This window comes from Leucoraja erinacea, chromosome 17 (assembly GCF_028641065.1).
Source record: "Leucoraja erinacea ecotype New England chromosome 17, Leri_hhj_1, whole genome shotgun sequence".
NCBI lineage: Eukaryota > Metazoa > Chordata > Chondrichthyes > Rajiformes > Rajidae > Leucoraja > Leucoraja erinaceus.
In genome coordinates this window covers 9502292-9528905 of record NC_073393.1, presented here as the reverse complement: position 1 = coordinate 9528905, position 26614 = coordinate 9502292, and the positions used below count along the sequence as shown (strand labels likewise).

The 26614-nt window shown below is 45.7% G+C and overlaps 1 protein-coding gene across 1 annotated transcript in view; it reads left to right on the top strand.

Moving 5' to 3' along the window:
- Positions 1–23642, top strand: part of bcar1 (BCAR1 scaffold protein, Cas family member) — a 204296-nt gene extending 180654 nt beyond the window's left edge. Inside the window, 5 exon segments of the mRNA XM_055648465.1 lie at positions 1201–1380; positions 6237–7274; positions 7276–7503; positions 18865–18954; positions 21133–23642. Of these exon segments, the coding sequence (XP_055504440.1) occupies positions 1201–1380; positions 6237–7274; positions 7276–7503; positions 18865–18954; positions 21133–21642 (2046 nt within the window). The 3' untranslated portion in view covers positions 21643–23642.
- Positions 23643–26614: the final 2972 nt, after the last annotated feature.

Below are 26614 nucleotides of genomic sequence, written 5' to 3'. Positions count from 1 at the left end.
TCATTCGTGTTGTGCTGATCAAATCAGTAACAAACAAGTTCCATTTTTACAGATGTCCATAGTTGGGGAAAATACACAAACACTTGGCGACACGGTGGCGCAGCGGTAGAGTTGCTGCCTTGCTGCGCCAGTGACCCGGGTTCGATCCTGACTACGGGTGCTGTCTGTACGGAGTTTGTACGTTTTCCCCGAGACCTCGTGGGTTTTCTCCGGGTGCTCCGGTTTCCCCCCACACTCCAAAGACGCACAGGTTTGTCAGTTAATTGGCTTTGGTAAATTTGTAAATTGGCCCTCGTGTGTAGGATAGGGCTAGTGTACTGGTCGGCACAGACTCGATGGGCCGAAGGGCCTGTTTCCACACTGTATCTCTGAACTAAACTAAATGAATCACTTCACACGGTAACCACGGTTCCACAGTGTTGTACTGAATGGATTCAAAGAAGTACTACACTGATAAGAAAGAACATTTGTTAAAAGAAGGATTTGTCGGAGAAAATATGTTGTCAAGCTGGGAAGGGTGCAGAGAAGATTTACGAGGATGTTGCCAGGACTCAAGGGCCTGAGCAATCGGGAGAGATTGAGCTGGCTAGGACTCTATTCCTTGGAGCGTAGGAGGATGAGAGGTCATCTTATTGAGGTGTACAAAATCATGAGAAGAATAGATCAGGTAGAGTCTCTTGCCCAGAGTTGGGGAATCAAGAACCAGAGGACATACAGTAGGTTTAAGGTGAGAGGGGAAAGATGTAATAGGAACCTAATTCTGCAGATTGAAGAAGGGTCTCGACCGGAGATGTCATCCATCCTTCTCTCCAGAGACGCTGCGCCCCGCTGAGTTACTCCAGCATTTTGTGTCTGCTCGAATGAGGTTCGTTCATTTTAATAAGTAACCATCCGATCAAGGCGATTGGAAATGGCAGCGTTTGTGCCACAATCATCACAGCCTGCACCTGAGACACTGCTGGCTTACGGAGGTTGTTTGGCTCGATGGGTCAAAGGGCCTGTTTCCAGGCTGCATCTCTAAAGTAAAGATCCGGATTGAACCCGGGTCTCGGGTGCTGTGAGGCAGCAGCACCACCAGCTGCGCCATCGTGCCGCCCTTGTATTTTAATTAATCAAGATCAGCTGCACTAACAGGAACAGAGAGATTGTTGGATATTACAAGAGCTATGAACTGAATTACTCTTTTTTTTTTCTTCACAGGTAGTCCTTCCAACTAGAGTTGGAGGCGTTTATGTTTATGACACACCTCCGCAGATGGAGCAAGATGAATACGACATCCTTCCATCGAGAAATCTCCCTCCAGCTACTCAGCAGGAGATTTATGATGTGCCTCCAATTCGAGGAGGAACAGAATCTACTGGCAATCAATATGGGCAAGAGGTGGGTAATGCTTTAGCATTTAATAAAATGCAGTAAGGCTCATCACAACAGTGTATTAAAAGAACACAGATGGTTTTTGGATGAATACTCTTCCCATGTTTTAAATAATAATTTGAAAGCTTAGCCATATCTCACCAGATTCAGTGACACAAAGTAGTTTAGTTTAGTGTAGAGATACAGCATTGAAGCAGGCCCTTCGGCCCATCCTGTCCACACCGACCACTGTTCTATGTTATCCCACTTTCTCAACAACTTTGTACATGTTAGGGGCAATTTACTGAAACCAATTAACCCATAAACCCGCGCATCTTTGGGATGTGGGAGGAAACCGGAGCACCTGGAGGAAACCCACACGGTCACAGGGAGAATGTGCAAACCTCACACATCCAGACAGCACCCGAGGTTAGGATCGAACCCAGATCTCTGGCGCTTTGAGGCAGTGGCTCTACCCGCTGCACCACTGTGTCACCCAGAAAAGAAAGTTTACATTTATGGAGCGCCTTACCCATCCTCAAGAGCTAGCTGTAAATTGGGTTCTTTAGGAATGTAGTCACTGCAATTATGTGGGGATCTTGGCAGCAAAAGTTGTCCCCACCAACGCCATTGTGATAAATGATTAATTGAAATAAATTGATTAATTTGCCAACTATTAAAAGAACATTGTTCTCATAAATAAATCAACCTTTGTGTGTGGCCCAACACAGCACAATGGTTAGGATTAGATTGTTCAGCCCATCCAGTGGAAGTCACAATTATGCCATTGTGATAGAGAAGATAGATGGGCTATTTTCCTTACTGCAAAATAAGAGCAAGGTTGTGAAACAATGTCAGCATCCCATCCAGAGGAACGTAGAGACATGGAACCGCAGATGCTGGTTTACAAAAAAAACACAAAGCGCTGGAGTAACATGGATCCGTGACGTTTTGGGTCGGGACACTTCTCCTGACTTCAGAAGAAAGGTCCCAACCCGATACGTCACCTATCCAGGTTCTCCAGAGATGCTGCCTGACCCATTGAGTTACTCCAGCACATTGTGCCTTCTTTCTTTAATAGTGAGATGTTTTCTCGTGTCTACAATTGACCTTGCAAAGTGCTGTAGAGTACAAAATGTGTGGAAAGGAACTGCAAATGCAGATGTGCACCGAAGATAGACACCAAGTGTTGGAGTCACCCATCCTTGTACTCCGACGATGCTGCCTGGCCTGCTGAGTTACACCAGCACTTTGTGTCTATCTGCTGTACAATACAAGATAAATGTGGAATGGAGGTCAGTGGAGGTCGGTGCAACTTAGGTATTCAGAGGGGCGAGAGAATATGTGCAATTCTTCAAAGATTTGCATCAACCAGTGGAAGATTGGACACATTGTTGTCTCATGATGGATGCTGTTGAACACATTAATTGGTTTGGGCGAGATAAGTGAAAGGAAATGTTGGCTGATTCTTTCTGGATAAAACTCTTGCAGGGACATTTGTAAGCACAAACCTCAGTGGCACAGGATTAATCTAAAGCCAGGAAATCGATATTATAATCCCGGCTCCTCTTTATCAAGCATATGATACTCCTACCATGGCAACGAAAAGGTCCCAACTGCAGAGATAACTCACAGGAAATTTATGATGTTCCCCCCCCAGTATAGAAATGAATCCACAGCACCACATCCAGACTCAACAAATATCTAGAAATGTGTTTCAGGTATCTGTTAACTGCCGCAGTGGAACATTGCGATACTGTGGTGTGAATTATTGTGGCCACCTAACTGAACTGTGTGGGGTAGAAACAAAAGCCAGGCCAAGGGGAGAGCTGAGGTTCTTGTGACTTCCAGACCCGCTTGCATGGACAGCTAAAGGGGATAGTGCGTGTACTAAACAATCACGGAGTTTTCATTCATACACGTGTGTGTGTGTGTACACGGACACTGTCACACACACGCAGATATGCACACACACAGATATACATCCCCCCATCATACAGTTCCCCCCATCAGTCTGAAGAAGGGTTTCGACCCGAAACGATGCCTATTTCCTTCGCTGCATAGATGCTGCTGCACCCGCTGAGTTTTCTCCAGCTTCTTTGTGTACCACACTGATATACACGTACACAGATGCACACACACACACACAGATACACACAGGCACATGCACATGGCACATGCACGCAGTCCCATGTACAGCCACACAAATACACATAGACACACGCGCACAAAAACACACACACAGATATACACACACAGATGCACATGCACACATGCAGATACACACGCACACAGACGCACATACACACACACATGCACAGCCAACCCTGAGCGTTCTAACCTCACGCACACATCACATTCTGACACAGACTTACACCCACACACACAGATGCACATATATTTACAGACACACACACACACACGAGTATGTGTATATATATTTGTGTGTGTGTATATATATATATATATATATATATATATATATATATATATATGAGAGTGTGTATATAGGTGTGTGCGTATACATACATACATACATGCATACACACACCATTTAGGAACACGTATATACATACACACATAAAACAAACAAACAATAATAGTGCAAAAAGACAAAACCAATGCTTCCTAGTCTAGATGATTCTGAGCTTGTGAGATGGCTGTAAGAAAGAAGCTGTTTCAGGCTCCTGTACCTTCTCCATGATGGCAGGAGTGAAATGGTGGCGTGGGTCTATGATGATGCTGGCTGCCTTTTTAATTAATTTGATTTATGCCAGCATTTTAATCTAATCACTCCAAAATCTTATATATTCCTCCAGCAGTTTTTTAAAAAACTTTGAATTGAGAACAATTTGCTACTTTCAATGCAAATGCATTCCATAAATCAACATGAAGATCACACATCATGCTTGAAGTGTTATCTGTTGGTGAGAGCAATTGATGGCATCATCTCACACAGGAGATACAGCGGGCACATTACATTCTCCTTCGACTGATTTGTGGAGCAAGTGTCTATTTCCTAATGGGTGGGACTTATTGGTCATATTGAATATTGTTTATATGTATGTATGAGTATGTATGAATGTGTGTGTGTGTATGTATCTATGTGTGCACGTATATATGTATGAATAAGTGGCTATATGTGTGTGTGTGTGTGTGTCTATATATATATATATGTGTGTGTGTGTATATATAGACACACACAAATATATATACGAAAGACAATTTTACAACCGTTTTTTGTGCTTACATCATAACGGTTGTAAAATTGCCTTTCATGCGTGATTTATGCATAAGGGGTGGACACACTGTTCATTTTCTAGGCCTCGCTTATATTTGAACATGTAAACTTGCATTCAGAGTGAGACAGGAGCTACTATTTTGCGGGGTCAGGACCTCGTGCATTTCAGACAGGTTGAGCATTATGTGGCAGGAGTGGCTGATGGCTAGGATTCCAGCCGATATCAATACCATTGGAACTATTGATAGACTGCAAGGATTGGGACCCTTGGTCAGCTTTGAGGGCATATCTCAAAGGTTCAAAGGTCAGTTTATTGTCACGTGCACCAATGAAGGTGCAGTGAAACTCGAATTACCATGCAGCCATACTAAGAAAAAAGCAACAAGACACACGACTACATAAACGTTGACATAAACATCCACCACAGCGAACTACCTGCATTCCTCACTGTGATGGAAGGCACTGAAGTCCAATCTTCTTCCCTCTTTATTCTCCCGCGGTCGGGGCAGTCGAAGCTCCTGCAGCCGGCGGTCAAAGCCTCCGTGTCATGGTGATCGAAGCTCCCGGGTCTATGGAAAACCCTGGAAATTCTCCCAGACCAGCAGAGTATATTATATGAAGATTATATTAGGAGATTTTATGAGAGGCGGCACAGTGGCATAGCTGCTGCCTTTACAGCGACAGAAATCCTGTCAATTGGTGCTGTCTGTACGGAGTGTGTGCCTACTCCCTGTGATCGTGTGGGTTTTCTCTGGGTTCTCCGGTTTTCTCCCAAAGACTTTCAGGCTTGTAGGTTAATTGGCTTCTGTAAATTGTTCCTAGTGTGTAGGATAGTGCTAGCATAGCGATCGTTGATCAGCGCAAACTCGATGTGCTGAAGAGGCTGTTTTCACCGTATGATCGTGTGGGTTTCCTCCTGGTCCTCTGGTTTCCTCCCACACTCCAAAGACGTACAGGTTTTGTAGGTTAATTGGCTTTGGTAAAATTGTAAATTGTCCCTAGTGTATTGATAGTGCTAATGTACAGGGTGATCGCTGGTCAGTGTGGACTTGGTGGGCCGAAGGTCTTATTTCCGTGCTGTATCTCTAAAGTCTAAAATAAAGTCTAAAGATGTCCTCTGTCACCCAGAAGATATTTTTGCAGCAAGGATTGAATGCTTCTTTCTCTTTTGCTAAAGAGATGCAATGTCCTAGTTGGTCTATGAGCCACCGAGGGATTGTGCTCATCCCTACACTGGGCAAGGTTCTGACTTTCCAGGAGGCAGTCAGGGTTTGTGTCTTTGTCCACCTCTGTAGAAATGGACTCGCTGCCCAGAGGAGCGAGCGGCAGAGGAGCTGCCCCCGTGAAACGAGAGGGGTGCCCTGAATGTGTGGGAAGGAACTGCAGATGCTGGCTTACAACAAAGATAGACAAGAAATGCTGGAGTAACTCAGCGGGACAGGCAGCACCTCTGGAGAGATGGAATGGGTGATGTTTCTGTTCTGAAGAAGGGTCTCGCATTCCTCCTCTCCAGAGATGCTGCCTGTCCCACTGAGTTATTCCATCATTTTGTGTCTATCTGGGGTGCCCTGAATCATGTGCCGGTACATGCAGCTCGCAGCTCAGTACCTCACGTGTTGTATTTGTTCTTCTTCCCACGCAGGTCTACGACTTCCCACCATCCGTGAGCAAGGACATTCCCGATGGCCCTGTCTCAGAAGATACGTATGACGTCCCGCCATCCTTCTCCCACAGGACACCGAAGAGTCCGGATTCCATGAGGTTTGTCCCCCAGGCCCCCGTGGCACACGACAACTATCCCGTCGATGATGTCTACGATATACCGCCGCCAGCCGGGAAACTTGCAGACACGTCCCTCAACCAGGACATCTACGACGTCCCTCCCAACCAGAAGCTTCTTGTATACCAGACGTCCCTACAAGACATTTACGATTTTCCAAGGGATCTCGGAGTCCCGACCTCTGGAGGGAAGGTCCTCTCCAACGAGGAGCCAGCTGGAGATTATGTCTACGACGTGCCGCCTCAGGTATGCAGAGATGCCGCGACGGAAGAAACTACCAACAGCTACAAGAGGCATTCGGCTTCCAGCACAGGGAGTACAAAGAGCAATATTTCGACGTCTTCTCTCGACGTCATTCCTGTGAAGGAGTCCTCCAACGCTTTGCCCAAGCCGAGCAGCAAGGAGCTGAACCTGGACTTGGAGGTGGCCATGGAGATTCTGGCAAAGCACCAGCAAAGCGTGGAGAGCTCCATCTCCTACCTCATGTCCTTCATCGTGACCAGCTGGCGGGGGCGCGAGCACATGGAGGCCAACGTGCAGAACATCAAGGCCGGGGTTGAACAAGTGAAGAACTCCGTGAAGGACCTGCTGGAGTTTGCGCGCGGAGCGGTGGCCAACTCCATGCAAGCCACAGACCGCACTTTGTACACCAAGCTGAGCAAGCAGGTGCAGAAGATGGAAGATGTCTACCAGCTTCTCCTCAAGCACAGCCAGGCGCTGGACAACTGCAACTGGGCTCTCAACGTCTTGGTAATAAACAAGCAGAACTCCGCCGATGACCTGGATCGGTTTGTGATGTACTCGCGGGGCATCCCTGACGACACCAAGCAGCTCGCCTCCTTCCTGCACGGCAACGCCTCGCTGCTCTTCAAACGGACAAAACAACAGCAGCAGCAGCAGCAGGGGCGACGTGAGGTCCAGCGTCCCTCTGCCTGGCCTCGAGAGTGGCAGCCACTCGACAAACAATAACACCATTAATCACTACCAGACTGGCTCAACAGACAAGGCCAACATTCAGGCAAGGCCCCTGCCCTCTCCACCCAGATACACAGCTGAAGGATGTCCAGATACACAGTATGACAACAATGGCAGTGGATGGATGGAGGACTACGACTATGTTCACTTGCAGGTTGGTGGTGATCTCTTCATAGTACAACCATCATGGACGGTGAACTGCTTAGATAAATAAGCCTGAGTCTGGGCTCATACTGTTGGTAGAGCTATTCTTGTGGTATCAGGGAGTTACAGAGTCATACAGCATGGAACAGGCCCCTTCGGCCCATCTTTGCCATGCAGACCAAGATGTGCCATCTACGCTAGTCCCATTTACCCACGTTTGGCTCATATTTCTCTAAACCTGTCCTGTCCATGTACTTGTCCACATGTTTTTAAATGTTGCTTTAGTTCCTGCCTCAACTACCTCCTCTGGCAGCTGCACTTGCCTATCTAGAAACACCTGAAACAACAAGGGAACACCATTAAATGCAAGGGAACAACATAAAATACAATGCAAATAAAATGCAATGGAGCACCATTATATACAGTGGCTTGCAAAAGTATTCATACCTCTTGAACTTTTCCACATTTTGTCACGTTACAACCACAAACGTAAATGTATTTTATTGGGATTTTATGTGATAGACCAACACAAAGTGGCGCATAATTGTGAAGTGGAAGGAAAATGATACATGGTTTTCAAATTTTTTTACAAATAAAAAACTGAAAAGTGTGGCGTGCAAAAGTATTCAGCCCCCCTCAGTCAGTACTTTGTAGAACCACCTTTCGCTGCAATTACAGCTGCAAGTCTTTTGGGGTATGTCTCTACCAGCTTTGCACATCTAGAGACTGAAATTTTTGCCCATTCTTCTTTGCAAAATAGCTCAAGCTCAGTCAGATTGGATGGAGAGCGTCTGTGAACAGCAATTTTCAAGTCTTGCCAGAGATTCTCAATTGGATTTAGGTCTGGACTTTGACTGGGCCATTCTAACACATGAATATGCTTTGATCTAAACCATTCCATTGTAGCTCTGGCTGTATGTTTAGGGTCGTTGTCCTGCTGGAAGGTGAACCTCCACCCCAGTCTCAAGTCTTTTGCAGACTCTAACAGGTTTTCTTCCAAGATTGCCCTGTATTTGGCTCCATCCATCTTCCCATCAACTCTGACCAGCTTCCCTGTCCCTGCTGAAGAAAAGCATCTCCACAGCATGATGCTGCCACCACCATGTTTCACAGTGGGGATGGTGTGTTCAGGGTGATGTGCAGTGTTAGTTTTCCGCCACACATAGCGTTTTGCATTTAGGCCAAAAACTTCAATTTTGGTCTCATCTGACCAGAGCACCTTCCTCCGCATGTTTGCTGTGTCCCCCACATGGCTTGTGGCAAACTGTAAACGGGACTTCATATGGCTTTTTTTCAACAATAGCTTTCTTCTTGCCACTCTTCCATAAAGGCCCGATTTGTGGAGTGCACGACTAATAGTTGTCCTGTGGACAGATTCTCCCACCTGAGCTGTGGATCTCTGCAGCTCCTCCAGAGTTACCATGGGCCTCTTGGCTGCTTCTCTGATCAATGCTCTCCTTGCCCGGCCTGTCAGTTTAGGTGGATGGCCATGTCTTGGTAGGTTTGTAGTTGTGCCATACTCTTTCCATTTTCGGATGATGGATTGAACAGTACTCTGTGAGATGTTCAAAGCTTGGGATATTTTTTTATAACCTAACCATGCTTTAAACTTCTCCACAACTTTATCCCTGACCTGTCTGATGTGTTCCTTGGGCTTCCTGATGCTGTTTGTTCACTAATGTTCTCTAACAAACCTCTGAAGCCTTCACAGAACAGCTATATTTATACTGAGATTAGATTACACACAAGTGGACTCTATTTACTAATTAGGTGACTTCTGAAGGCAATTGGTTGCACTGGATTTTATTTAGGGGTATCAGAGTAAAAGGGGCTGAATACTTTTGCACGCCACACTTTTCAGTTGTTTATTTGTGTAAAAAAAATTGAAAACCATTTATCATTTTCCTTCCACTTCACAATTATGCACCACTTTGTTTTGGTCTATCACATAAAATCCCAATAAAATACATTTACGTTTGTGGTTGTAGCGTGACAAAATGTGGAAAAGTTCAAGGTGTATGAATACTTTTGCAAACCACTGTACCTGCAGGTTCCTCACCATCCTGCTCCAGAAATGTATCATCCTGCAATGTAGCTGGGTCCATATCCTGGCACTCTCCACCTAATTAAAGGAATTAAACCTTCAGAATTAAGGGACGTTCTTTTAGGAAGGAGATGAGGAGAAATTTATTTCACAGTGAATCTGTGGAATTCTTAGCCACAGAAGGCTGTGGAGGGTAAGAGTGAATATTTTTAAGGCAGAGATGGATAGATTCTTGATTAGTAGGGGTGTCAGGAGTTGTGGGGAGAAGGCAGGAGAATGGGGTTAGGAGGGAGAGATAGATCAGCTATGATTGAATGGCGGAGTAGGCTTGATGGGCCGAATGACCTAATTCTACTATCACTTTTGGCCTAATAGAACCGTGGGTGGATCTGTAGCAGCCAAACCTCAGTAGTTCAAGAAAGCAACTCACCACCCACCTCCTAAGGGTCTTTAGGGACTCACTATAAGTGCGGCCTTTTCAACAGGCCGTATCCTGAAAACCAATTTTTAGAAAATAGTTTGTAATGTGTAAGAAGGAACTGCAGATGCTGGTTTACATCGAAGATAGACACAAAATGCTGGAGTAACCCAGTGGGACAGGCAGCATCTCTGGAGAGAAGGAATGATGAAGGGTTTCTACCTGAAACATCACTCTCCAGAGATGCTGACTTACCTCAGCATTTTGTGTCTATCTTTAGAAAATAGTTCCCCTGTTTTCCCCCGTGGGCAGTGACAGCCTGGTTTCTGTGACTGAATAATTCACGTGTCGCTGCAGGCTTCAAGTGAGATAATTCATCATCAATTCAGAGTTAATTCAGTGCCTGGAACTCGCTGCCAGGGGGCGGTAGTGAGGGCCAATGCGATAGTGGCCTTTGAGAGACTTTTGGACAGGCCCGTGCATATGCAGGGAATGGAAAGATATGGCTCCCGTGCAGGCAGAGTAGATTGCTTTATCTCGGCATCACGTTCAGCATGGACATGTTCCTGTGCTGTATGGTTCTCCGTTAATTAAGAGCAGGCACGTTGGATAAAGTGGCTTCACAAATCTTTCACAAAACTGAGGCAGTGACTGGTGGCTCCTGCAGTTGTTTGAAGATCACTCTGGTTCATCATTTTATTCACTATGTTAAAATGCCGCCGTATAAAAGATTTAGTGCGGCTGTACGCTCGCTCGTAAATCTGGACAGACAGAGCTGGGGACTGATATTGGACTGGCTGGAGTTTTAATCCTCCAGCTCTTAGAATAGCTGGGGCCCTTCATCATGTGCAGATGATGATATAACTTACACACTGTCAGGCGCAGACCTTCATGGGATTGAAACCTGTGGGATATTTACTGATATAAAATGGGAAATGTGCAGCATATCTCTCTCTCTCTAAATGGACACAAGGATTCGTCGGTAGTCAGATGTACTCTTTAGTTTAGTTTAGAGATACAGCGCGGAAACAGGCCCTTTGGCCCATCGAGTCCATGCCGACCGGCGATCCCACTGGCACTATCCTACATACACGAGGGACAATTTACAATTATACCACACCAATTAGTCTACAAACCTGTACGTCTTGTGGAGTGTTGGAGGAAACCAGAGCACCTGGGGAAAATCCACGCAGGTTACGGGGAGAACGTACAAACTCCGTACAGACAGTACCTGTAATCGGGATCGAACCCAGGTCTCTGGCGCTGTAAGGCTGCAACTCTACCGCTGCACCACCGTGTCGCCCTTAGAAACAAGAATTGCTGGGGCAACTCATGGTATTTATATTGGTTTATTATTGAACATAGAAATAGAACATAGAACTGTACAGCACAACAACAGGCCCTTTGGCCCACAATGTCTGTGCCGAACATGGTGCCAAGACCATCACTTATCCACCTGCACATATCCCGTATCCCTCCATTCCCTGCATAGTATTCCTATCCACAAATCTCCTAAATGCCACATACATATCTGCTTCAAGGCACATCGCCCCTGTGTAAAAATATTGTTGTCACATATACTGAGATACAGTGAAAAGCTTTTGTTTGTGTGTTTGTTCAATTAAATCAGATAATACCATACATGAATATACTTAAGCCACATACAAGTACAACTGCGAGGAGAAAAATACCTGAGTGCGGAATATAGTTTTGCATCATGGTAGCTTTGCAGTTCCGGAGAAAAAAGTCCAATGAGGTAGGTTGGAAGATTGGGAGCAGACCCAGGTTTATGGCAGGACCATTCTGGAGTCTGATGGCAGAGGGGAAGTAGCTGTTCCTGAGTCTGGTGGTATGTGCTTTCAAACTGTTAAAGCTGTTAAACCTACATCTCTGCACAAATTCTTCTCACTCACCTCACTCACCTATCCAGTTGCATTTTGAAAGCATTGGTTGGGTTTGTATATAAGCACTGGCGGCACAGTGGCACAGCGGTAGAGTGGCTGCTTTGCAGTGCCAGAGGCCCGAGTTCAGTCCTGACCATGGGTGCTATCAGCTCGGAGTTTGTACGCCCTCCCCGTGACCTGCGTGGGGACTTCTCCGTTAGCTCCGATTTTCACCCACACCCCAAACACGTGCAGGTTTGTAGGTTTGTAGGCTTCGGTAAAAATTGGAAATTGTCTGTAGTGTGTAGGAGTGATTGCTCAACCGCGCAGACTGGGTGGACCAAAGAGCCTGCTTCCTCGCTGTATCTCTATTAGTCCATAGAAAATACGAAGCTCTTTGCATCATCCATTTATACCATTTATCAAAGCTGTGGCCCATGACTCTCTCCCTCCTGCTGCTCAACTTCTGACCCCTGTATCCAACCTTTCACCCCGTTATCCAACCTCTGACCCCATTATCCAACCTCTGACCCCCATTATCCAACCTCTGACCCCATTATCCAACCTCTGACCCCATTATCCAGCCTCTGACCCCATTAACCAGCCTTTCACCCCATTATCCAATCTTTTACCCTTTGCTTCCTCATTCCTTTTTTTGTCTCTCGCTTGTCATCACCACCATAGTAGTCACTGAACAAAATGGGTAGAGGCAGCAATTTATTTAGTGGTCTTTGAAATACAAAGGAGGGAAAAGAATTATGATACAGCACTAATTGTCTCACCTCATTATTAACCTGGTCAAGGTATTCATGTTGCTTCCTCAAATTAGTCAGAGATGATCCAAAAATCATTGCTTTTGAACTGAATTTTCCACTCACTGTAATTTGTGCCTACACCATCAATGAAAAATCAAATTGCCAGATTCAAATGGGTGACATTTAGATTAAAAATTCAAGCATTAAATTATTAATGTTTGCATTTTTAATTTGAGCGGAACCCCTGAAAAACGATTTAGTTAGGAGAATGCAGCGTGGCCCTTCGGCCCGACAAGTCCACACCAACTGTTAACCATCCGTTCACACTAGATCGATGTTATCCCACTTTCTCATCCACTCCCAACACACGAGGGGCCATTTACAGAGGCCAGTTAACCAAGGCAGGAATGGCGATCAAGGAATTCAGAAAGCAGTGGGGAACATGAATGTCAGGGGAGCTAATGTCAGGGAACCTACAGAGAAAGGTTGAACAAGTTAGGTCTTCATTCTTTGGAGCGCAGAAGGTTAAGGGGGAACTTGACAGAGGTCTTTAAAATGATGAGAGGGATAGACAGAGTTGACGTGGATAAGCTTTTCCCACTGAGAGTAGGGAAGATTCAAACAAGAGGACATGACTTGAGAATTAAGGGACAGAAGTTTAGGGGTAACATGAGGGGGAACTTCTTTACTCAGAGAGTGATAGCTGTGTGGAATGAGCTTCCAGTGGAGGTGGTGGAGGCAGGTTCGATTTTATCATTTAAAAATAAATTGGATAGTTATATGGACGGGAAAGGAATGGAGGGTTATGGTCTGAGTGCAGGTAGATGGGACTAGGGGAGAGTAAGTGTTCGGCACGGACTAGAAGGGCCGAGATGGCCTGTTTCCGTGCTGTAATTGTTATATGGTTAATGGTGGGCGAGGTCACGGAAACCAAGTGGAGCAAGATGGAGAGATTTGTTTAGTTTAGAGATACAGCATGGAAACAGGCCCCTTGGCCCACCGAGCCCGCACCGACCAGCGATCCCCGCACATTATCACTATCCTACACACACTGGGGACAATTTTACATGTATACCAAGTCAATTAAGCTACAAACCTGCATGTCTTTGGAGAGTGGGAGGAAACGGAAGATCTCAGAGAAAGCCCATGCAGTCCTGGCGAGAACGCACAAACTCCATACACAAACGCCTGTAGTCGGGATCAAACCCGGGTCTCCGGCGCTGAAAGTGCCGTAAGGCAGCAACTCTACCGCAGCACAACATGCCGCCCGGAAAGATGAAAAAAACGCTAATATGAAAAACAACATTGGAAATTAGGCGATGATATGGTCCATGACATTGTGATAGAGTTAGAACTGAGGCAAGGAGACTGGCATTTTGAGAGTTTCGAGCTCATCGAGATTTTAAACAGAGTGTCTCATCAGGAGATGAACGTTAGTTGTTTTTTTATCTTTCTACAAAGTTGACGTTCTTCCTTGCCAGTTGCCTAACCTTGTCAGAACTTGTGTTCTTTGGACTAAATATAAACCAATTTAGAATCTACAGAAACAATAAGAGTAATCATTTTGAAAAACAATGAAGCTAAATTTAAATTTAAAATGCAAGGATTAGTATTTTAGTCCTTGTATTTTTAATTTAATGTTACCAATTTCAATCTATTTTGGTATTTTTTGTTATTAATGCAATTGCCACACTTGAAGTGGGAGTAAAATATAATGTTGTTGCAAATGCAATGACTGCACGGAAACAACATGAACATTGTTCACTGGGTTAATAAAAGAGTGACACAAATAGTGCTGTATACAATAGTTCTTTGTCTCTCTCTGCCCCCCGTCTTACTGCTCTGTGTAACAACAACAACAGGCAGCATCGGGTAGAGGCACAGAGTCCCTTGACCAGAGTAGGGGAATCAAGGAACAGAAGACATAGGTTTATGGTGAAGGGGAAAAGATTTAATAGGAATCGGAGGGGTAACTTTTTCCACACACAGGATGGTGGTTGTATGGAACGAGTCGCCAGAGGAGGTAGTTGAGGCTGGGAATTTCACACCATTTAAGAAACAGTTAAGACAGGTCATGGCTAGGACAGATTTGGAGGGATACGGGCCAAATGCAGGCAGGTGGGATTACTGCAGAAGGGACACGTTGGCCGGTGTGGGCATGATGGATCGAAGGGCCTGTTGCCACGCTGTAAGACTCTATGACTCTATGACAAATTAAACAAGATTTTCTTCCTGGAGGCACAAGTGACTGCAGATGCTGGCGTCTTGAGCAAAAAGGAAAGTTCAGGGGGAACTCAGCGGGCCAGGCAGCATCTGTGGAGGAAATGGACAGACACTGACTGGGGTCGGGGTACAGAGAACTACATTCTCCACTCTCTATCGTACCCTTTGCTCTAACTATTGTACTTGAGTTTGACTTGATTGTGTTTATGTGAGGTATTATCGGATCTGATTGGATAGCATGCAAAACAAAGCCTTTCACGGTGCCTCAGTACATGTGACGGTAATAAAACCTAAACCCTTGATCAGACTGATGAAGGGTCCTGACCTGGAATGCCCACCTGTCCTTTACCCTCCACAGAAGCTGTGTCACCTGTTGACTTCCTCCACCAGTTTATTTTTAGCTTAGTATTTTAGAGATACAGTGTGGCACTGGGCGCTTGGCCCCCCCGAGTCCACTCCGACCTGCACTAGTTTATCCTGCCCACTAGGGGCGATTTACGATAGGATACATGAAATTAAAGTGAAGAGTGGAAAGGATTGTGGATGTGCAAAGATGGGGAACAGTGAAGAAAGCTAGTGGCATGTTGTCCTTCATTGCGAGTGGGGTTGCCAACTGTTCCGTATTAGCCGGGACATCACGTATATCAGGCTAAATTGGTTTGTCCCGTATGGGACCGCCCTTGTCCCATATTTGACTGTTAGTATTCGGGTCAAGGGGATTGTTGGGCCGAGCGCCTCGTCCGGCCCCGCCTCACCTGTCCCGACGTAGTGCAGCCCATGGAGTGCAGCAGCAGGCTTCGCCCTAGCCCCGTCAGTCGGCAGTCCGGCCAGTTGTCCGGTCTTCGGACCTTCGCTTACCGCCGACAACACCACCCCTCCTTCTCATGGTCGATCATCGGTTCATGAGTTGGATGGGGTGCCGGACATTGCGGGCAACGTTGCGCGCCCCCGGGCCACGTTGCGCGCCCCCGGGCCAAACTCAGTCCAGCACCCGGGACAACTCATCATTCACCCAGCCACGGCCAAGTCGGTCAATGAATTGCCGTGGGGAATTTGTCCCATATTTTGACCTTTTGTCCCTTATTTGGGAGTGAGAAAGTTGGCAACCCTAATTACGAGAGGATTTGTGTTTAGGAACAAGGAGGTCCTACTACAATTGTGCAGGGCCCTGGTGAGACCGCACCTGGAGTATTGTGTGCAGTTTTGGTCTCCTAATTTGAGGAAGGACATTATTGCTATTGAGGGAGTGTAGTGTCGGTTCACCAGGTTAATTCCCGAGATGGTGGGTCTGACAGTCTGGAGAAGGGTCTCGACCCGAAACGTCTCCTATTCCTTCGCTCCATAGATGCTGCCTCACTCGCTGAGTTTCTCCAGCATTTTTGCCATTTCTCTCCAGATCTTCAGCCATGATCATATTGAATGGTGGTGCTGGCTCGAAGGGCCGAATGGCCTAGTCCTGCACCTATTTTCTATGTTTCTATGGGAGGGGGGAGGGGGGTGGGCGGAGTTTATTCTACAAATTATAGAAACCAATTAAACTGCAAATCTATACGTCTTTGGAATGATGGAGGAAACCGGAGCACCCTGGAGAAGCCCACGCGGTCACATGGAGAACTTGTAAACTCCGCACAGGCAGCAAACGGAGTCTGGATCAAACCCATGTCTCTGCCACTGGTAGACAAAAATGCTGGAGAAACTCAGCGGGTGAGGCAGCATCTATGGAGCGATGGAATAGGCGACGGTTCGGGTCGAGACCCTTCTCCAGACTGATGTTGGAGGGCAGGGGGGTGGGAAAAAGAAAGGAAGAACTCTGCTGCTGCATCTCTGTGCCCTTCTTTATCTTGTTGAATACTTAAACTGGGAACATTTCCGTCTGCTTAGTGGTTAACCACTCCTTTCAGATGGAAGGCTGGACAATCCTCATACACACAATCAATGTGGGGAAAGTAAAATCTCTATTTGCAAATCTGACCTTGTTTTGTAAAAGAGTGGAATGATGTTTACTTTGTCAAGACTTGGTGTCGCAGCATCATCTAGTGGTGCACTGTTGCCATTGCAAGTAAGAAAATGGCTTCTCCCAAATACCAGTCTGAAGAAGGCTTCCGACCCGAAATGCCACCTATCCATGTTCTCTAGTGATGCTGTCTGACCCGCCAAGTCACTCCAGCAATTTTGTGTCTTTGTGTAAACCAACTTCTGCAGTTACTTGTTTCTAGGCACAGACAACACTCCTCTTTGCTGTCAGAAAGACTCTAATGTGTTGCATTTGACCTGACACATTAACATCAGTAGCCAAGACTCTAGGTTTTGGAGCCAAAACTCCAAAGTTTAAGGCCTGAAAATTTGACAGAAATTAGAAAGATGGAAACATAGAAAATAGGTGCAGGAGGAGGCCATTCGGCCCTTCGAGCCAGCACCGCCATTCATTGTGATCATGGTTGATCGTCCCCAATCAATAATTCGTGCTTGCCTTCTCCCCATATCCCTTGATTCCACTAGCAGACAAACAAACTGCAGATAGACACAAAATGCTGGAGTAACTCCGCGGGTCAGGCAGCATCTCTGGAGAAAATGGAGAGGTGACGTTTCTGGTCAGGACCCTTCATCCATCTGATCATATTGTATGTTCCTCTGTATGTTCCATTAAAGAATCAATGTCATTAAAAAATTGCTTTATTCTCCCTGCTGCTTTTTTTTGCTGACGTGTGTTGATTTTTGGATTGGATACGCAACTTTGGAAACCATTCCTACTGTGTGGTTTGTGATCAGGCAATTAGAATGGGATCGCGATCAGCTGGACAAGCGGGCCAAAGAATGGCTAGTTTAGTTTTTGTTTAGTTTAGGTCTACAGCGCGGAAACAGGCCCTTTCGGCTCACCGGGTCCGCGCCGACCAGCGATCCCCGCTCATTAACACCACCCTACACCCACTAGGGACAATTTTTACATTTACCAAGCCAATTAACCTACAAACCTGTACGTCTTTGGAGTGCGGAAGTGTAGTGTGAGTCTGATCATTTCAACAGGGAGGAAACCGAAGACCTCGGAGAAAACCCACGCAGGTCACGGGGAGAACGTACAAACTCTGTGCAGACAGCACCCGTAGTTGGGATCGAACCCGGGCCTCTGGCGCTGCATTTGCCGTGAGGCAGCAACTCTACCGCTGCGCCACCGTGACCGCCCTAATGTGGTTCAATTCAGATTAGGCGTGAGGTGTTGCACTTTGGGAAGTCAAACCAGGACAGGACCTTCAGAGTGAATGTTAGGCCCCTGGGTAGAGTTGTAGAGCAGAGGGATCTAAGAGTACAAGTACATAGATTTCTTGAAAGTGTTGCCGCAGGTAGATAGGTTGGTGACAAAGGCTTTTGGAACAATCCTGATTTAATTATTCAAGTACTGGTGAAGATTAGCAATGTGGAGACCCTGTAAGATGTTGGCAACCTTGTGCCTTAGCCCAGGGGCACTGACAGTGTCTGCCACTCTTTAATTAATTGATTAATGTGGCGCTACCTAGCAGTTGAAGAAATGGTTGTTTTTACCATGCACGTATTAGGACCACACACTGTGCCCTGCGTTCATTATACACTCTGAATCTACAGAGTAATCGGGGAGTTATTGCTTGTCACTATTGGTAGCGTGCAAAGATTATTTTATAGCAGAATTTTTTTCATTGTGTGACTGTTGTTTTGGCTACTTCACAACACCACTGTCAGTTTAGTTCAGAGATACACCATGGAATGAGGCCTTTCGGCCCACTGAGTCTGCACCAACCAGCGATACTAGTAACACTCTCCTACACACACACCAGGGACAATTTACATTTATACCAAGCCCCTTGACCTAAAAAACCTGTACGTCTTTTGTGGGAGGAAACCAAAGATCTGGGAGGAAACCCACGCAGGAAGAGAATGTACCAACTCCATGCAGACAGCACCTGTAGTCGAATTGAACCCGGGTCTCTGGCACCACCATTGTTATTTAGCTGTGGTTTGCCAATAGGACAATGAGGCCACAGCTTTGAATGTAACACACTCTTCTGTTAAATTTTAGGGCAAGGAGGAGTTTGAGAAAACACAAAAGGAGCTTTTGGAGAAAGGGAACATCGTACGTCAAGGCAAAGCCCAGCTTGAGCAACAACAGGTGAGAAGGGCGTGCACAATGGAAGAGGAACAGGATGTCCAGTCAGTAGTCCCACTTATCCATTCACTAGCTCCCCCATTATACAAGGGCGTGAGGTCGGAAGGTTAGATGGCATGGGATCCAGAGAGAGCTAGCTAACTGGAAACTAAATTGGCTTCATGGTAGGAAGCAGCGGGTAGTGGTGTTGGAAGGAGGATGTTTCTCAGACTGGAGGCCAGTGACTAGTGGTGTGCCTCAGGGATCAGTGTTGTTTGTCATCTATAGCAACGTACAAGCAAACCCACGTATAGAATGTACAAGGCCTGATTAGGAAGTTTGCAGATGACACCAAATCAGCTGGTGTTCTTGATGGTTAACAAGAAGTTACAGTGGGATCCTGATCAGCCGGGCAAGTCAGAAGAAGCGTCTGAAGAAGGTTCTCTACCCAAAACGTCACCTATTCCTTTTCTCCAGAAATGCTGCCTGGCCCGTTGCGTTACTCCAGCTTTTTGTGTCTGTCTTCGGGTTAAACCAGCATCTGCAGTTCCTTCCCGCACAAGAGGTCCAAAGAGTGGCTAACGTAGTTACATTCAGCAATTTGTGAAATCAAACCAGGGCAGGATCCTCAGAATGAATGGTAGGGCCTTTGTAGAGTTGTCGAGCAGAGGGATCTAGGAGTACAAGTAAACAGCCTCCTGAAAGTGGTGCCACAGGTCAGGGTTATATTCATATTGTTGCACTCTGCGGTTCACTAGCTCACGAAGACCCATTGGGTTGAGTTTGTAGGGGAAAAACATGCATCCGGCAGACTTCCCAATGGTTGTAACACTTCAATCCATGCATAAGCTGGTGCGCCCAGAGAGAAGTACGCTACCAGGCAGCACGGTGGCGCAGCGGTAAAGTTGCTGCCTCACAGCGCCAGAGACCCGGGTTCAACCCTGACTACGGGTGCTGACTATGGAATTTGTACATTCTCCCTGTGACCGCGTGTGTTTCATCCCCACATTCCAAAAATGTACAGGTTTGCATTTTAATTGGCTTTGGTAAAAATTGCAAATTGTGCCTAGTGTGTAGGAAGGTGCTAGTCTGTGGGGAGCGCTGGTCGGTACGGACTCGGTGGGCCGAAGGGCCTGTTTCTGTGTTGTATCTTGGAACTGTTCAAGTTGAAAATGGGGGTAAATTGCAGGAAACTCATGCCCTTCCAAATCCGTGCCCCTCACTCAGCATATAGCTTAGGCTACAAAAACTACAGGGAGCATTTCCTGAACATTTGTATCTCGTACCCCTGGTTGGCTTGTATTCCACCCAATGTTCGATCTACATGGTGATGGAACCAACCCAGGGATTTGTAGGTGATTATTCCTGAAAGGAACGAAATGTTTGCATTTTGCTACCCTGTGGCATCTGCTTCTATCTTCTTCTTGTCGAGTCCACACACAAGATTAGAAGTTTCTCAGCCAGAGCTGAACACACTTCACGGCATCTGCATGCAATGGTGTCTGTCGCCTCTTGTGAGTGGTGGTGAAAACTGGCCGCAACATGAACGCTCTTTCCTTGACTCCATCGGCTTCAAGGACCGACTGGATACAAAGCAACTTCGTTTGGAAAGCAGGCTGTGCAGAAACATTTACTGTTGAAAGGATGTAAAGGGGCTTGAAGGGTTTATGGACACACTGAGTGAGTGGCTGAGGAAAGGGGCCGATGGAACATAACGCAAGACCAAACATTTCACTAATCAGAAGAGCAGAGGAATCTTTAGAATTTTAAAATAATATATTAAAATATTTTTTTTATATTGATGTTCAAGGGTACGTGGGTATGTCTTTAAACTTTAGAATTTAGAGATACAGTGTGGAAACAGGCCCTTTGGCCCACTGAGTCCGCGCCCACCTTACACTAGCATTGTCATATACACTAGGGACAACTTACAATTTACCTAAGCCAATTAGCCTACAAACCTGCACATCTTTGGAGTGCGGGAGGAAACTGGAGAACCCGGAGAAAAGCCACGTGGTCACGGAGAGAACGTGCAAACTCCATACAGACAGCACCCTTGGTCGGGATTGAGCCGGGGTCTCTGGCGCCGTGAGGCAGCAACTCTACCGCCGCCTTTGGTTAAAGTTGTCTCATTCATGTGATAAATCATCTCTGTAATGTAGCAATGAGGATTATTGAGCTTGATATTTTTGTCTTTTGCAGGTTAAACAGTTTGAGCGGCTTGAGCAGGAGGTGACGAGACCGATAGAGAACGACCTGTCAAACTGGACACCCTCACAGCAGTACGGCCAGCTGAAGAGCAGGCTGAGCCCCTCGGACAAGCAGCTCCTCTTGTTTTACTCGGAACAGTGCGAGCTAAACGTGACCACGCTGATCAACGCCATCGATGCCTTCTTCACATCCATCAACGCCAACCAGCCCCCCAAGATCTTTGTGGCCCACAGCAAGTTTGTGATCCTCAGCGCGCACAAGTTGGTTTTCATCGGGGACACCCTCTCCCGCCAGGCCAAGTCACAAGAGGTGCGCAACAAAGTCACGCACTACAGCAACCTCCTGTGCGAGATGCTGAAATATATCGTGGTCACGACAAAGACTGCAGCTCTACAATATCCGTCTGGCACTGCAGCCAAAGAGATGATGGACAGAGTCACCGAACTATCGCACTGTACACATCAGTTCAAGATGATGCTGGGCCAGTTAGCAGCCATGTGAGGCAGGGAGGGACCTGCGGATAAGACTACGGTTAAAGACTGAAAGCAAAACTCAGCTGTAAATGGATCATTGTAAATATTGTCCTTCCACTTACCCACCAAGGGAAGAGAGCTTTTGTTTCGTTAGACCCCGCTGTTTCTTATTAATCAGAAGGATATTTAAATTCTAAATGCTGTAGTGGTTCCTGTTTCTCCTTTTTAAATGTTATTTTAACATCGCATTCGATAATACAAAGTGGAAATAATTTCATTGTCGATTTTAAATTGCAAGCCTATGTTCTAGTTTGAAGCATCATTAAAGGTGAAAGGAGGTTCACTAGAGCATTGAAAATTGAGCGATTTTCTACTGTGACAATTAACTGAGTCACTTTTTCATTGTCATGTAAAAAGCAATGAAACGTCTGCTGATTTTTAAGAGTTTTAGAATTCTGTATAACATCATTAACAGCCTCTGTGTGGAGAGACAATGAGAGAGAGGAGCTGACAAGCAGGTGGTGAACGTACCTGTTCCAATTGCATTATATGTTTTCAAAACAAAAATGTTATTCAAAAGTTTTCGGATGGATTTGAATCATACCTCATTCAGTAGGCAGTATGCGTTCCATTGCATTTCAATATTTGTGATTAGTTTTGCCCGCGCTTTTCAGCAAATGCAAATTAATTGGTGCCTTGAAATTATGAAAAGCTTTTGTTGGTGAACAGAACTAGAATCATTTTCCGCCTGCAGTCACATTGGATCTCAAGGTGTGGGGAAGCAAAAAAATATATATTACTGACCGTCAGTGTCATTTTAGTGACGTATTTAAGTTTCTGTGTCTTTTATACGAGTAGTGTATAAAAATCAAAATCATGTGTTCAACATTTGCTCTGAATATATTTGCAAATGCGATTTGTTGAGCCGACCAAGTTGTGTTTCATCCGAAACGATGACTGGAAGAAGTAGGACAACTTCATTTGAACTTCTTAACCAAAGACTGCCTGAGGGCATCAGACTCTATTGACCGTTTATTGTTGGAGCTGCAATATAACATCAAAATTAGCTTCAGAGCTGACGGCCTTTGATCAGTCAATTACTGGAGTCCATAATCTTATTTCCATACACGAGCTAGGTATCCCCCTTTACATTGCAGAAGAATCGTCGAGGATTGCAGCCATTTCTACGCACTATGCTTCAATGAGGATGACGGATCATTTATTAACCTTTAGTTATCCGACCTGCATGAGGTACCATCTTACACACTCACGATTTTATTTTATAATAGAGAAGATTTTACGTACGTTTGAAATTTAAAAGGCTGATATTTGATGTCATTGGAGGGTTATAACCTTGTAAGCAATGTTTCTTTGTTTGTATATGTCTGCACATTATGTGAATATAAGCAATTGTGTCAAAGACTCTTGATCTTGCTTCTGTGGGAAAAGAGAACTCTGCAGCCAAATTTTACTCATTAGACAAGGGCGGAACACCCCCAAGCTGTGCACTGACCTGTTCGTGAACAGAAGAGGACAATGTAATCAAGCGAATCTTGGCACAACAGCCCGGCAATAACTTAAGATTGTGCAACAGATCCAACAAACAGGTGGGCGCTGGAGATTCTGCCCAGCAGTGCCAGAGTTTACACAGCTCTGCTTCAGTAAGTTAATCAGTTAGAAATCAAATTAAAAGTCATCCAAGTTATGGGTTAAGAATTGCAATGTAAAAGGGGCTTAAGGTAATTCTGACATCAATATTCGTTGCTGGAGCTTCTACAGTCATGCTGGAAACTCGTGGTAGTTTTAAAATTAAAAAAAAATATTTTATCCTTTATTCTGTTTCTGATCTTAACATTTTGGTGAAACACTACTGTAAATGTGATGTATTCTTTGCAGTGCTACTGGTTCATATCCATCAGAATGTTTATTTCTCTCACACAGTGATTGGTTTAGGGTGGCTGTTGACTTTTGTATTATATTCAACTGGATTTATTTTTAATTATTAAACAGGCTTAAGAACCATAAAAAGTGAGTTGCGTGTTTGTGGCTGGGACAAGCCGAAACAGTTCCATATTGTTTGGCACAAAATGCTGGAGTAGCTCAGCGGGTCAGTCGGCATCTCTGGAGGTGACGTTTCGGGTCGAGACACTTCTTCAGACTCAAATGTCGCCTATTCCCTTTCTCCAGACGCTGCCTGACCCGCTGAGTTACTCCAGCATTTTGTGCCTAGCTTCTGCAGTTCCTTCCTAAATGTTTTGTTAGCCTGTTTTTTTTTTTATTTTGGGGATCCATTTGAATTTGAAGAATATGCCTTTTTAATTTTAAATAAAAGGTGAAATGACTGGACTTAACTAGAATTCAAACGTGATACTTAATAAGTCCAGCAATTTCAACTTGAAGAGTTTAGAGATACAGCGAGGAAGCAGACCCTGCAGCCAAGCCAAGCCAAGCCAATCCGTGCCGACCAGCGACCACTACTCCTATCTTATACACCAGGGACAATTTACAGAAGCCAAATAACCTACAAACCTGCACATCTTTGGAAGGTGGGAGGAAACCGGAGCACCCGGATAAAACCCATGCAGTCACGGGGAGAACATACAAACTCTGTAGGGACAGCACCCATAGTCAGGATTGAACCCGGGTCTCTGGCGCTGTTATGCCCCTGTCCCACTTAGGAAACCTGAACGGAAACCTCTGGAGACTTTGCGCTCCATCCAAGGTTTCCCTGCGGTTCCCGGAGGTTGCAGGTGGTTGCTGGAGGGTGCAGGTAGTGGAAGCAGGTAGGGAGACTGACAAAAACCTCTGAGAACCGCACGGAAACCTTGGGTGGGGCGCAAAGTCTCCAGAGGTTTCCATTCATGTTTCCTAAGTGGGACAGGGGCATAAGGCAGCAACTCTACTGCTGCACCACCGTGCCGCCCCAAGAAGCCAGCAACCCACTCTTATCGTCCGGTGGGCTGGAATATGCTATAGAGACACATGAAGAGATGGAAAATTAAAATAAGGGACTGATCTGCCAGAATATGCAAGGTGACGGGCTGCTTTCAACAAAGTCAAGTTGGCCAATAATAGATTCAGGCAGTAAGCCATCAGGAAGACCAGCCATGCCAACCGCCTGCCTTTCTTCCAGGGTTTGCTTGTGCCAGGGTATCGCTGGGGAAAGTGCCACAGTGGGTGTTGGCTCAGTGGAAGCCATCATGGAGAGAGTGTACAGGAGCAACCAGGGTACATCCTGGATAATGGGGAGAACATGTTCATGTAAGGTCAACACAAAATGCTGGAGTAAGTCAGCGGGTGGGTCAGGCAGCATCTCTAGAGGGAAGGAATGGGCGGCGTTTCGGGTCGAGACCCTTCTTCAGACTTGTTCCTTCCTACACACATTCATTTAAGATATTTTATGGGATTTTAAATAAAATTATTTAAAAACAAACAGAGGTAGAGCTGCTGCCTTACAGTGCCAGAGGCCCGGGTTCGATCCTGACTACGGGTGCTGTCTGTACAGAGTTTGTACGTTCTCGGTTGCTGAACTAAACATTCCCATGGCAGGAACAGCGCAGATTTTTCTGTTAAGGAGAGAGAAGGCAGGTGGGGGCTTGGCCATTACTTTCCCTTCATTCATATAAATAAATAAAGCTCCATTAAACCATTGCTAAATAACGTGCACCAGCCTTCTGAACAACAGGGTCATCCTGAAATAAAAGATAGGTGAATTAAATAAATAAATTAATTTAAATATTTTATCTATAGCATTTAGCATCTATATGGAGAGAAAACTTGTAGGTGCATTTCTCCCCAAAATGATTCAGCTATTTTTATGCCTAGCAATAGTTTCACTTCTATGAAATGGATGCCATCCAATTCACTAAAACATTGCAATCTATATTATGTATTAATATAAATGATGCATGTAATATGTTAAGCAACATTGTCATGTATTATAACATATTAAAGCAGTAATAATATAACATGTTGTGCCATTACTTGATGGCTGCAATACATTCCGTGCCCTGTAGATGGGAGCAGAGAATACAAACTTTAAAAAACCATGAAGCGCTGGGCTTAACTCAACGGGTCAGGCAGCAGCTCTGGAGGAAACCTTTAAGCTGTTCTGATCAGCAGTAGCGTCATAGAGTGATAACAGGCCCTTCGGCCCAACTTGCCCATACCGGCCAACATGCACCACCTGCGAGCATTTGGTTCATATCCCTCCAAACCTGTCCTATCCATGACCCTGTCTAACTGTTTCTTAAATGTTGGGATTGTCCCTCTGCCTCAACTACCTCTTCTGGCAGCTTGTTCCACACACCCACCACCCTTTGAGTGAAGTTACCCCTCAGATTCCTATTAAATCTTTTCCCCTTCACCTTCAACCTATGTCCTCTAATCCTTGATTCACCTACTCTGGGCAAGAGACTTTGTGCATCTACCCGAACTATTCCTCTCATGATCTTATACACCTCTATAAGATCACCCCGCACCCACAGACAGAGGCTGTGTGATAGGTGCTGGGCCCTACAACAGGAATATCTCTCTTTTTTTTCCAAGACTTTATTCGACACAACAAATGATACAACAGATCAAGTCATAAACAAAAGAGAAATTACATGATATCAAGTGTCATTATAATACAACATTACAATCATTGTTCACAATACTCTCAACCCCACGCGGTGACCAGCGCCCACGGAAAACCTTCAAAGTCCCCGTGAGCACCGCGTGTTCCCTCTCCAGGGACACGCGTGCATGGACGTAGGCCCGAAAGAGGGGCAGGCAGCTGACTCTAGCCTGACCATCCATCGCCTGCTGCCTGGACCCGCGTATGGCCATCTTGGCCAGGCCCAGGAGTAGACCCACAGGTAGGTCCCACCCCCCCACTTGGCTCTCCCCACACCCTGCCTTGTGTCCAAACACAAGAATCGTAGGACTAAAATGCAACCAGAACTTTAGGAACAACCCCTTCAGATATTGGTACAGGGGCAGTAGCCTCTCACACTCCA